Raw genomic sequence first — 12872 nt, forward strand, 5'->3', positions numbered from 1 at the left:
GATAATAATAAACAATTCTTGTAACTATTGAAATGTTTCTTTAATAATTATCCAACCTTGAACCACACGAGTTCATTCCATTATTGAGTTACACTATTCGTATAAATTATGTTCGTAACATGAAACGTGACACAGTAAAGTGATTCAGTCGACATTTGATTATTTGTTGGCGTGGCTTCGAGTCCAGACAACGTTCCAAATAGTATTAGGGCAAACGGTATGCGACATTTTGGGCAGAGAATTAAAAGTTAGTTTTTTTGTGCAGATTTCAGATAGGTTTCCGACTACTGAATTTTTCAACCTTCGGAGCAGTTTGGGTGAGGGTAGACGTGTTTCAAACCAGTTGTTCAGTTGTCTTCTTAGTTTTTGATTGGTTTGTTCTGTGTTCAGAACTTCAGTTCGTTCATTTCAAGTTCAATTACAATGGCGAGTGTCGTGAATTTTGGTGCCGGCCCGGCTAAGTTGCCCGAAACGGTAAGAATGAAAATAAATTTAAAGATTCCTTATTATTTCAATTAATTTCAGTAGTTCGCAGAAAACAAACCTTTGCTTGTAATTTTGATATTGAAAATGAAGAAGATAGACGTAGGAAATGTATTTCGTATGCTTTTCATGTACCTATCTTATAATGTAAGAAAGAGACGGTACGAATGCCTATGGGATACCGCTGTAATTATACGCTATTACCTTTTTTTAGTTCGACAACGAATTCTACCTACTGGAGACCTGTTTGAAAATACTTGTAGTTTAAAATTCAAAATATTCAATTAAATTAGGACCTACATTGCACGACTACCTGTTATTAGTTATGGAGGCGTAGTTAATTTGCAATTTTTCGAGAGGGTAGCAAATGCTGAAAGTTTGAATTATTGCGCAAAATTAAAAACCTATAGGCGGGAAGAGAATGGTGAAATCGGGACTTCCCATCGTAATTTTTTTATGTTGCTAGGGAAAATAATTTAGAGCTATCACAGTATGTACCTACCCAGTTATCATACAATTTATGTTTGGAATCAGATTTTATTGAAACATTTAAAAATAATAAAAACACCCCCCATAGTTGGTTTTGAAACAGATATTTTTCTATTATCCAAGAAATGTTCTTATTTGTTTTATTATTCTTCCTTATTCTATGTATTATAGGTTCTAGAAGCTGTGCAAAAAGAACTGATTAAATATGGAGATTCAAAGATTAGTGTAATGGAAATGAGCCACCGATCTTCTCATTACACTAAAATAAATGAAGATTGTCAAAATCTGGTCAGAGAATTAATGTAAGTACCTATCTTTTTTCCTAAAATACTCGCAAGACTAAATAATAATATTATTAAACTAGATTTACTAATAAGAAAAGAAATAAGAGGAGTTCTATAAATAAAACACAATAACAATAATGCAAGTATGTACCTATTAAACTAATTATTATAATTTAAACAATTCAATGAATGAATTAAAATATTATGTTAAACTTCACATGCGCTTTTGTATTGTATATTTTCAGGAATGTGCCCCCAAATTACAAAATAGCATTCTTGCAAGGAGGTGGAACTGGTATGTTTGCAGCCGTTCCAATGAATCTGATATCTAGAACTGGCGTGGCTGATTACGTTGTTACAGGTAAGAGTTATTAATTTGTAAAACACATGTTTCATTTTCTCTAATTTTATATGTGGACTGATGATTTTAAAACAGTTTTCCTCATGATGAAAAGTAAAATTTATACCAAATTTGTAATTTGAATATTGATTTGTGCTAAGATTTTTAGGCCGCCCGCAGATGAGAAACTTAAGTTGCGGCGACAGCTGGAAACTATTTTAAAATTCAAACAAATTTAAAAAAAGTCTCCCAACTAAAAAAATCTCTCAGATTCGTGTGCACACCCGCAACTGTTGAAACGCAACTGTCTCTGCAACTAAAGTCGCCCGCGGGCCGCCTTAATGTCCATTTGAAGATACAAAATTGTTCTGCAATTTTTTACAATATTCTTTAATTTTCAAATGCTCTACAATCAGAACTGTCATATTTCAGGGCTGTGGTCATCAAAGGCTGCTCAAGAGGCGAAGAAATATGGAAACATTAACTTGGTTATTCCAAAACCCGACAAGTACACAAGCATTGCCTCTCAAGAAAGCTGGAAACTAGACCCTAATGCATCCTATGTGCATATTTGCTTTAATGAAACTGTTCATGGTAAGTTACAAGAACAATATTATTGGTTTGTACACTATATAAGGCAGATAAAAATACACATGTACTAAAGCAGCAGTATTAAAAGTCAGCTTCTTAAATTATAATGAAATTCTTGGTAAGAACCACAAAGAAGACTTATATGCATGCAGCAGTGACCGGATAACTCATCAAAATGACAATTACAACATTACAACATACCTTTAAAAAGTGATATAAAGTCATGAAAAGTAATTAAACAAAAAGTAGATTAAATAGGTTAGGTTTAAATGTTATGTATGTAGTTTATTTCATCGCTTTTAATGACTTTAAATCACTTTTTAAAAGTGCATTGAAATGTCATTGTGCTGAGTTATCATGGAACCGTATGCAGCAGTCAATAAATATAAGATAATGGTTGGTGAGAAAAGATAATGAAACCAACATGTTCTTTTACTTTCAGGAGTTGAATATTCCTTCATTCCCGATACCAAAGGAGTTCCACTGGTAGCTGACATGTCTTCAAATATCATGTCTAGAAGTATTGACGTTTCCAAGGTAAGTAAAAATAAAAGAAAAAACATTTTTTGGAAACATTAATAATAATAATTCCTCTATTTATTTATATTGAGGGATCAGTAGGATTTATAGGTCCAATTAGAAGTTCTACCGAGCCGAACCCTCTGATATGAAAATATCTGCAGTCGGTGAATTATTTTCCCATTTGATCTCTGGTGATTTGACGTGTTGTTCTTGTAGTTATTATGCTTATATAATGCACTTGCATAATGTGGATTGACTAGATGATTATTTATGGAAAAGTGTGTGGAAGGGTTTAGTTTTTCCTGTGGGGAAGATTTAACCCGCACATAAAGTCGGAAAAAATAAACATAACACAAAACTGCACTATAATATTATTATATTAAAGTGCAGTTATGTGTTATGTATTTCACTTCAACTGCGCTTTACTTATGTATAAAGTTAACTATGTATAAAGCAGCAATTTGTTTTCTGAAGGAGTAAACATTCTTGAACAGTGAAATTTATTCAATTTTTTTTACTGGAATTTATGAGTGAACTCTAATTTTAAGCTGAAAGTCTTTCCATCATGATCTACGTACGGATTTTTGAAATATGAATTTAACTGAAAAAAAGGCAATATGCCATATTGCCATATTAACATTAAGACTCCGTTACAACCTACTACATATGTAGTACTAAGCGTATTGGAGTCGAACTGTGTTATTGGGCCCCGTATGAATAAACTTACATTTTAAACATTGAAAGAATTCATAGAAAATTCTTAGCTTTTTAATTTCACGCATCCGTGGAATGTATCCATATTTTTTTATATTCATCTCATTTTATTCTACCACTACAATAACAAACTACCATTTACTAGAAACGTTTTGTTCTGTTAAAATATTAATTTTTAATCAATCAACCATGTATTGAATAGTGAGATTCTGGTACAAATCAACATATTTATGCCGGAGTCCCACATTCGGGGACGTCGCAACAACTTGTTGCATTGTCGGGCGAGTTATTCAAATTAGTATCTGAATTCATCTACGGAGAGAGCGACCCGTTATCTGAATACTGAGCATCAAAAATTCGACATATTATATTCTTTGCAACCTACAGTGACTTTATAAGATTTTCAGTACTACATACCAAATGTGTCGAGAGTACTTTTACAACAATTTATGTAATGTTGTAATATTATGTAAGCAAACAAATATGGTTGTTCCATATTTTTTACAAGAAAATAATGTTTGGAATTCTAGTGAAGCTGGGTAGAAACTTACAGTTTGTTATTTTTTTGTTGTTTTAGTTTGGCGTCATATACGCTGGCGCCCAAAAGAACATTGGACCATCCGGAGTGACACTGCTCATCATCAGGGAAGACCTGTTGGGAGCAGCTCTCCCTATCACCCCTTCAGTTTTGGACTTCAAAACGATGGTCACTGAGAACTCTGTGTACAATACACCGCCCTGCTTCTCGTAAGTAAACCAACATTGCCCTGCCTCCAAGGGCTCTATTGTAAACTTTCTTTCAGTTATAACTATCATCTATGAAATTGAGTGCGTATGCTTTAATATCAATTGAAAACGTTTTATTAATTATTATTGCTCTCTGGCTAATATTCATTTCTTACTCAAACAATTTGAATCACATAATTTATTAATCGTTGGATATTTCTTTATTTAGTTATGTAGTCATTGGATATTTCACTCCAAGTAAGTTTGGTACTCTTTACCTAAAAATAATGTGGGTACCTACTTACATAATATAATATTATAATCAATTCAGGGGTGATCTTCTTACTAATCTAATTACTCCCAGAGTTTGTTTAAGCTTTAAAGATTTAAAGTAGGTATTGTAAATAATATATTGTGTATACATATATGTATATAAAAAACAAATTACAAAAAAAAATATATATATATAGTTCAATTTTTTACTAAAAATGGATAACTTGGTTTCTAAATTTTGTCGCACAACTGTTGTAGAGGAACCACTTCTCTAAAATTTATTTGATGTGATAATAATGTAAATTTCAGAATCTATGTCATGGGAGAAGTTTTCAAATGGATCAAGAAGAATGGCGGCGTGGAAGGAATGCAGCAAAACGCCATCAGGAAATCATCCATGCTCTATGAGCTGATTGATAGCTCCAAGGGATTTTACTCTTGCCCAGTCCACAGCACGGCTCGCAGTAAGATGAATGTTCCCTTCAGAATCGGGAGGGGAAGCCCCAATGAACAGTTGGAAGATGATTTCTTGAAGGGGGCCTCCAAACTTGGGATGCTGCAACTAAAGGGTCATAGGTATGAGATATTTTGTAACTGCTTTGTTATCAAATTGTGAATGGCTGAATTCAAAAATAGTTAGATATGAGAAGATAATCACGCAAGAGATGTTTGTTTGATGCGAGCCTCTGGGTATCTAGAAAGGTCGATCGACAAAACCTTATATTAACCGGTCAGCAACGTAAGCAGATATACACGATAAAATAACGATAGCAGTCAAGTACAATAAGCGTGTTTACACGTCAACGCGTGTGTTTCCACAAAAATCGTCATAACTCCGTTATTCTTCTAGTGACATCCCTAAAACAAAAAGTAGAATATTCGTATTGAATGAAGCTTCACATCTCTATTCAAAGTTATCCATAGAAACCCGTAAAAAGACCTACTCAGTGGAAGCAAATTTTACCCGCCAAATCGTAAAACGACGCCAAGAAAGCCGTTTGACGTGCCGACCCGCCTCGCAAGTTTAATTATTTTTTTAAAAATATATTTTGTATGAAATGGTCAAAAAGTGAAGTGACAGAATTGTTTATTGTACATTTGTACGGTGAAATAAGTGTTTTTTTTTACATTATCCGTGATTTTAGTATCGTTTTTACATAAAACATTACAGGTGAGTCATTTTTACAATTTTTTCATGTTTCCATTCTAAATTTAAATATTTACAAATGTTAATATTTATTTATGATACAACAATTTGAAAGCCTATTTTGTAACCTTTCTAAAACAGTTTTTACTATTCGGCTCCGTTCAGTAATGTTTCATTTATAGAGCTTTGATTGTGAGGCGGTAATAACACAACGTTTTCGTGAAATTGACATTTCGGTAAAGACATCTTAGCTTCAAGTTCGCGAAAAGTCGGAGGGGTTAATACAATATGAACTAAATCCGTCATCTATGGTTTGGTTGTATATGTAAGCATGATCAGCAATTGGTTCCGACAGCCGGAAGACAAAAGCCGCCTAATTAAGCGCTAATTAATTTTTGGCTGTCAGTGAACTTCGGTTAACTGTATATACAACTTTTTGAATAATGTCATTCATTATGCAAAATCACTGACTTATTAATGAATGGAGAATAAACAGAACTCATAGAATTGAAAATCATTGTACCTATATGACTCACAAAAAGAATATGAGTTGGATGGATAAAGACCTCATTGACCAATTAAGTCCATTTTTGATGTCACAGAGTATGTACAGCAGACAGTCAACGTGAGACAGTGAGTGTATTTCAATTTGACATTGTCAATTTATTCGTATTTTGGTGTAGCCATTGAAGTTTAGGAATGTCAACCCATAGACAATACCCGCCGGTGTTGCCATTGAAAGATGATTTTATTTCACCGTTAATATCGGCTTGGCTATCCACTTGCCTAACGTGTGGAACGATATTATTAAGTTATTGAATTGACCATGCTAGACCCCAGATCAAGTTTTTATTTTTATCTTTTTTTATAGTTCAAGCCAAACAGCGTATTTCCTTAATCCTTAAAAAATTGCAATTAATAAAAAGAAACACTTCCTTAAAAAAAAATTTGATCCAGAGATTGTAATAAATTTATTTATTTATTCAATATTACACTCAATTTCGATGTTACACTATAACATGGAAATTGAGAAATATTAGGGGTTGAAAAACAAATAATTGTGTTTTCCTTTTCATACTTCGATAAAGCTCTGCCAGTTGTCTTTTTCCTGCGTTACTTGGTGTAAATTGTAGATCTTGTGTCTCCCATTCAATCATTTCACCTGTTTCTAAATTTTCATTGCTTTAATACTGTTTTTATTGCATTTTTAGATCTGTTGGTGGAATTCGAGCATCCATTTACAATGCTGTGACAATAGCCAATGTTGAAGCATTGACAGCATACATGAAAGACTTCCAGCTGAATAATGACAAGTGATTTAAAATCCTTCGTCCATTGCATTTTCATTCCAGTAATACTATACATAAAATACTGCTTTATAAAAAAATTATGGCGGAAAAACAAATAATAAAAAACTTTTTGAAAAATATATCAGTTCATTTATTTTCATACATAGCTTCATATTATGTATTATTAGCATGAAAACAATAATTATTATTGTCTGGACTGAAATTATACAAAAACTAATGTACATACATATTTGAAAATACTATCTAAGATGCAAAAAAAAAACAATTAAATAACAAAATTGACTGGTAAGTGAATAAAAAGTTAACCATAACAATTAAAACATGTTTTTTATTCAGAGATTAAAAATTATTTCGATTTAACACGGATAGTGTTCTTGATTTCTCTCGTCAAGAACTTCATAATGTGTTATAATTTCACAAACCATAGATTTTCTTATGTTAAGGTACTCATTTCGATGCATATTACGTAAATATATATGTTTTTAGTATATCTAATTCGTTTGTAAAAGCTATAGTACATAAATAAATATGGATATGAATTATTATCATTACTGATTTCATATCAAGGTTCCAAGATGGTAATGTAATAACAAATGTTTAAAAAAAATGCATAATTAATAATATGTAATGTTACGCTACACTATTATTTGTTATGAGTTGAGGTTCTCAAAATATTTGCGTTGCATTTGAAATCAGATTTTAAAAGAAAAACAATGATGAAATTATAATATATATTACCACAAAAGATATATGTACACAAAGAAAAAAGTTAATGCTTTTTATAATTGCTTTGTTTTAAAACATTTCAAATTTTACTCACAATAATACATATAGGTATGTCAATAAAAAAAAATTAAGTTCTTCACATAAATAATAATTATAAAAGGGTTATTTACAAAGTGCGTAATTCGTTGTTTATCTTTTTAAATACCTGCCACAGACATGATACAATACTAAAATATTTTACAGTTAACAAAATTATTGGTTAGTTTACATAAAAAATATATACTTAACACTAGACATAAAATACACCATAATGTGTGGTACATTGGCGAGGGTTGCTAATTATTAACATGTGAAATATTCAAGTGTAAAACATATTATGCTGAGAAAATGGTTGTCAACACCTTTTCATAAAATACTTCTCAATAATACGTTAGTACCAGAGGCGGATTTGCCCTTAGGCCTATGTAGGCCCGGGCCTAGGGCGGCCAGATATTAGGGGCGGCCAATCGTGACAAAAAAGTCACAGATGATAACAAGAAATTACTTCCTAAGTACCTAAATATTCTTCGTACGAAATAGCGATATGCAAGAGCGTGTTCACACACAGCACAAAGCGCACGACAATCGACAATTATACAGTAATTGAACTAGCGAATTTAGCAAGCGTATTTTTTTATATTAATTCCACACAGGAGGCTTTGAGGAAAATATTTTCCCTCACGACCTATGTCATCTTAGGTGATGCTGTGTGGAGGGTCTTTTTAAGGAAGGGAAGGATAGGAAGTTCTGAAAAGGAAAATGTATGAGGGGTGGGTAGGAATCTGGGGATTAGTGTGTCCAGGAGTGACATACGTATGAATACATCCCTCCAACTGCGGTGCAAGGCGATGGGTCAAGATAGTCCGACTGGAAAGGTCAAAAGGCCTCCCTCACCCAGTCTCTCTCGATCCGGCCCGCCACGCAGCAGGTGGGCAGACGTATCCGCCGCCAAGACCTGGACAAATCTCACCCCATGAACCATGAATGATAATGGCAGGAAAATTAAAACGGTTTTGACCCTAGGAACTTACTGAAAAGTTTGGATACTCCTGGTCAATATGATGGGTACTGAGAAAGGGGCGGCTACATGGTCTGGGGCCTTAGGGCCTAGGGCGGCCAAGACTGAAAATCCGCCTCTGGTTAGTACCCTAACTACCTGATTGAATATTTGACATTCCTTCACTCTTTGGAACAGTATGTGATAAAATTAAAAAAAGTTTAATTTAATTTATTTGATTTTATGAGCGTATGTTTTATTTTCAATGTCAGTCGACATTGAAATTATAAATGACATAACAATGTTTCAACTGAACGCAAATAATAATGTTTTACACCTGAACAAATAATATTTCTATAAGCAATGTTGCCGAAGTACCACACTAACTAAACATTAACCTAATTTGATCTATGAATTCTCTTATGGCAGTGCCCGCTTATATTCTACATACTTTTGAGCATTGTTTTTTTTTTATTATTTGTTCACTGACGGAGACCCAGTTATAAAGGCATATCAAATATAGCCATAAACATGAATAAAAATTTTGTTGCTTTCTTCAATACTTGAGGAAAGTCGCATACAAAACATAAATCGCTCAATTAATTTTTAACTCAGATTTCAAAGGGCAGATCATTTCTATTCCAGTAAAAAACTCTTGACATAATAATAATAATAATTGGAATGTAAATAACGTATGGTATTAAGAGCGATATACTTTTAATTATATAATTTCTATTGTAATATTAAAGCCTGCTTTTGCGGCATTGTCCAACAAGGCATTTCACCCGATTTAATATTCACTCACTTCTATCCAAACTAAAACAGTGGTTATTTGAGTATTTCATAGAGTCTTTAATGGTGTGACATGGTTGGTGATGTTTCCTGAAATGACTGGAGTGGTTTCACAGATATCCAACGCACCAAGTTCACTGGCCGTCACTATCACTGTCACTCTTATCTGCAAGAAACAAACACATTATTATTTTACAGCAGTTGCTGGGTTATCTAATCACTTTATTTTCATATCACTAGGTCGTAAACTTTATGTTTTTAGAGACAGAATAGTAGGCAGAGACATTTGATATAGTAAATTCAAGAGAAATATTTGTGGACTAGTTTTACTCAACTATTGGCCAAGTTATAATTTATTAAATATATTTTTTTAAAGAAAATACGGTGATTTCACTGCTTAGTCAGATGGTATATAGTCAGTAGTCTATGACACCATTAGTCAGGCAATGTTGGGAGGTAGAAGAAAATGAGGATGAGAAAGAGAAGGGTGAAGAGGAAGGCGATATAAAACTTGGCTATTTAGATATACTTATGTATGTATAGGTACTTATATTATGTAGATATCTATAAATGTGACAAGCTTGAAATAGTAAGTCTTAAATTAGAGCACATAAATAAATAAACAAGAAAATGTGTCCAAGACTTTCAAGAGAAAGGGGAAGAAGTATAAAATCAAGAAAATATTAATTTTAAAATTACATATATGCATAGGAAATCATATGACAAAGAAGGCTATTGCTGTAATCGGTATTCGAAGATGAGAATTTTCGGCAACCGAAACCATTGAGCAATAGGGTATTTTCACTGGTTTTTATTATAATCGAAAAAAATTACGAATGTATTTTTATATTGATGAACACTGTGACGAATCAAATTTCGTCACAAATAAATATGAACGTTAAACTGAGTATGTCCCGCAGTGTGCGCCCAAATACAAAGAAAGTGTTGACAGACGGGGGTTGTAAAGAAAGAAGTGAGAAGTGCGGGGTAGGGCGACAGGTCCTACGAGCTCAAGAAAGAAAGACATTCAAGATCGAGGCGGGAGAGAGAGGACACCGAGACAGGAGTGGTGGTGAAGTACGCGCTCCCCGCCCAGCGGTGTGATGCTGGGCGGTGGATGAAGAAGTTACAGTCAAGTCAGAGAAAGTGATTTTCAAGTGTTATCCTCCGCCCGGCGACGTAATGTTGGGCGGGAGACGAAGAAAGTGCGGTGATCAGACGCGGCCGGGAGGGCCTGAGCTGCAGAACTGCAGAGGCTGCCACCTAGGACTTCGGCCTTACTAAGGCCATCGAACAGAATCAACTCAGTGACAACAGTGTAGCTACAGTGAACAATGACAATGCGAATAGTGAAGAAGTGATCCGAACCATATGACAACTAGTTAAGTTATAGATGTAAGTAGATCTAAGTATAATTTAGATTTAGTACTAAGATTTGACAAACCTAATTAAAATCGAGACTCATAATTAATAGATGTTCATAATTAAATTCACCTCCCTAGTCCCCACCCAAGCAACCCGAATTGGTGAGAAGGCAGAGTATACTGCTGAAGAGGTAAGTATAAAACAGCAATATATTTAAGTATTATTCAGAGCTAGCTGCGGACAATGTGTTAACATCTATTTGTCACAATGGCGCCCAATGTGAAGCGGTTTTAGATATTTTACTATATCTATCACTAATGTTATTGACATTCTTAAAACCCATCCCTGAACAAAGGTAAATATTTGCATGTTCTAATTTATATTGAATTTTGTGTTATTTTTCTCGCTCTTGTCATGTTGTGTCTCGAGTTACCGTTGCTTGGGTGTTTCGTTTTTTTGTATAGTGTAAACAAATGTTCTGTGATAAAGTCAGATGCATGTCAAGTGCTATTTTTTGTCGGGGGGCAGTTAAATCATTATCAAACAAACTCGGCGTTTCGACAGATTTGGGACTGTAGGTACCTGGAGATCGTTAATTCTCTCATCACCGATAGATATTTTCAGGAATGTTACATTTTTTATAAAACAACTAAGTCGGGAGATGTCAAGTGGCTAATTTTTTTGTTGTTAAAATGTATTAATGATAGTGATTTTAGGGTACCCATTGGAGTTTATTTTTTGTTGCGTTTTAGGCAGGGGTGTTTGACCCCGAGTAAGGATTATATATTTGTCCCGTTGACAAAGGTCATCAAATCAAAGAGGTGAGGTGAGCTGAGTCAGCAAATCTAGAATTGCTGTGTATGAACGGCATAAGAATAACAATGTATTTTCTATATGTCATTCGGAGAAATTCATTTTCATACCACAATTTCGATCAATTTTATGTGTTCGGTAAAAATCCGATAATTAAAAATTGATGGCAGAAGGCGACCGATAGAGAGGGGAGAGAAAGGGTTAAGGCGCATTCACTTGACGCGATTTGAGGAAAACAAATATCTTCGTTCGGCGAAACCGTACATTATCTTGTATCTAAAGTCTCGCAATGTTTCGGATAGTAGTCTGCGCAGATGAGAAAATAAAAAGGCGCGTGCGAATGTGATGACGAACTGCGTTAGTTACGAATTGGAGCACTTACCACCGACACGATTTGTGAGGTACAAATACTCACGTTGGATGAACTTAGTATGAGAGTACCTAAATGTCTCCATATCTAAAAAGTAATCTGCGTGCGTGATAAAAGACCGGTGTTGGTAGAGGTGCGTCCACAAGTTAAAAAATGTGAAATGCGAACGGAAACGTAAAGGAGCACTGAACGTTCCACGATTTGAGTGGTACAAATATGCATGTTTGACGAAATTACTATGAGAGTACCTAAATATCTCCATATCTGAATAGTCTGCATGCGTGATAAAAGACCGGTATTGGTAGAAGTGCGTCCACAAGCGAAAATGCGAAAACAAAAGCGAGCACTGAACGTTCCATGATTTGAGTGGAACAAATACGCGCGTTCGTTGAAATTAGTATGTGTGTACCCAAACGTCTCCATATCTGAAAAGAATTCTGCGCGCGTGATAAAAGACCGTAAAATATGTAAAAGTGCGAAAAATTTAAATAAAATGGGATGATGCATTGAAGCATTGGCCAGCAGGGATGATAAAATGTGACATGTTGAGGTTGCATCTTAAAAGCGGTTGAATGAGAGACAGAGTATCCGGTTTTGGTGGTTTCTCCGCGTAATAGAAACTACCTGGCGCTCAATTTTTCATTGTGTATCACGTCGGGAGATGCACTACAACTCTGTTACCATATATTGTTTAGTTTTGTATCATCCATTTCATTTCAGATGTACTTTGTATGTACACCAAATTTCTTGTTTTTGTTATCGACGAAGTAGGCGTTAATAGATTTAGGTAAATGAGGAGTGAATAAAGATTAGTAACGGCCTCTTTTGCAAAGTACAACTAAGGTTTAGGTTTAAGTGATCAACGTGTATTGATAAGGAGTTATGCGTATG

The 12872-nt window shown here is 34.2% G+C and overlaps 2 protein-coding genes across 2 annotated transcripts in view; one reads left to right on the plus strand and one right to left on the minus strand.

Moving 5' to 3' along the window:
• The first annotated feature begins 277 nt into the window (after nt 1–277).
• LOC149422984 (phosphoserine aminotransferase) lies at nt 278–6998 on the plus strand. Its single transcript, XM_089632406.1, has 8 exons — nt 278–474; nt 1144–1274; nt 1502–1617; nt 2029–2190; nt 2630–2724; nt 4001–4170; nt 4732–4998; nt 6781–6998. Exons 1-8 carry the CDS (start codon nt 424–426, stop codon nt 6884–6886), a joined length of 1098 nt encoding a protein of 365 aa, XP_089488532.1. The 5' UTR covers nt 278–423; the 3' UTR covers nt 6887–6998.
• Nucleotides 6999–8789: 1791 nt separating this feature from the next.
• uif (sushi, von Willebrand factor type A, EGF and pentraxin domain-containing protein uif) overlaps nt 8790–12872 on the minus strand; it is a 115849-nt gene continuing 111766 nt past the window's right edge. Inside the window, exon 38 of the mRNA XM_089632408.1 lies at nt 8790–9599. Coding sequence (XP_089488534.1) covers nt 9568–9599 — 32 coding nt within the window. The 3' untranslated portion in view covers nt 8790–9567. The remainder of the gene's footprint in view (nt 9600–12872) is intronic.

The sequence above is a fragment of the Hesperophylax consimilis genome, chromosome 6, assembly GCF_061612785.1.
Source record: "Hesperophylax consimilis isolate HC1 chromosome 6, BYU_Hcon_1.0, whole genome shotgun sequence".
NCBI classification, from domain to species: Eukaryota; Metazoa; Arthropoda; class Insecta; order Trichoptera; family Limnephilidae; genus Hesperophylax; species Hesperophylax consimilis.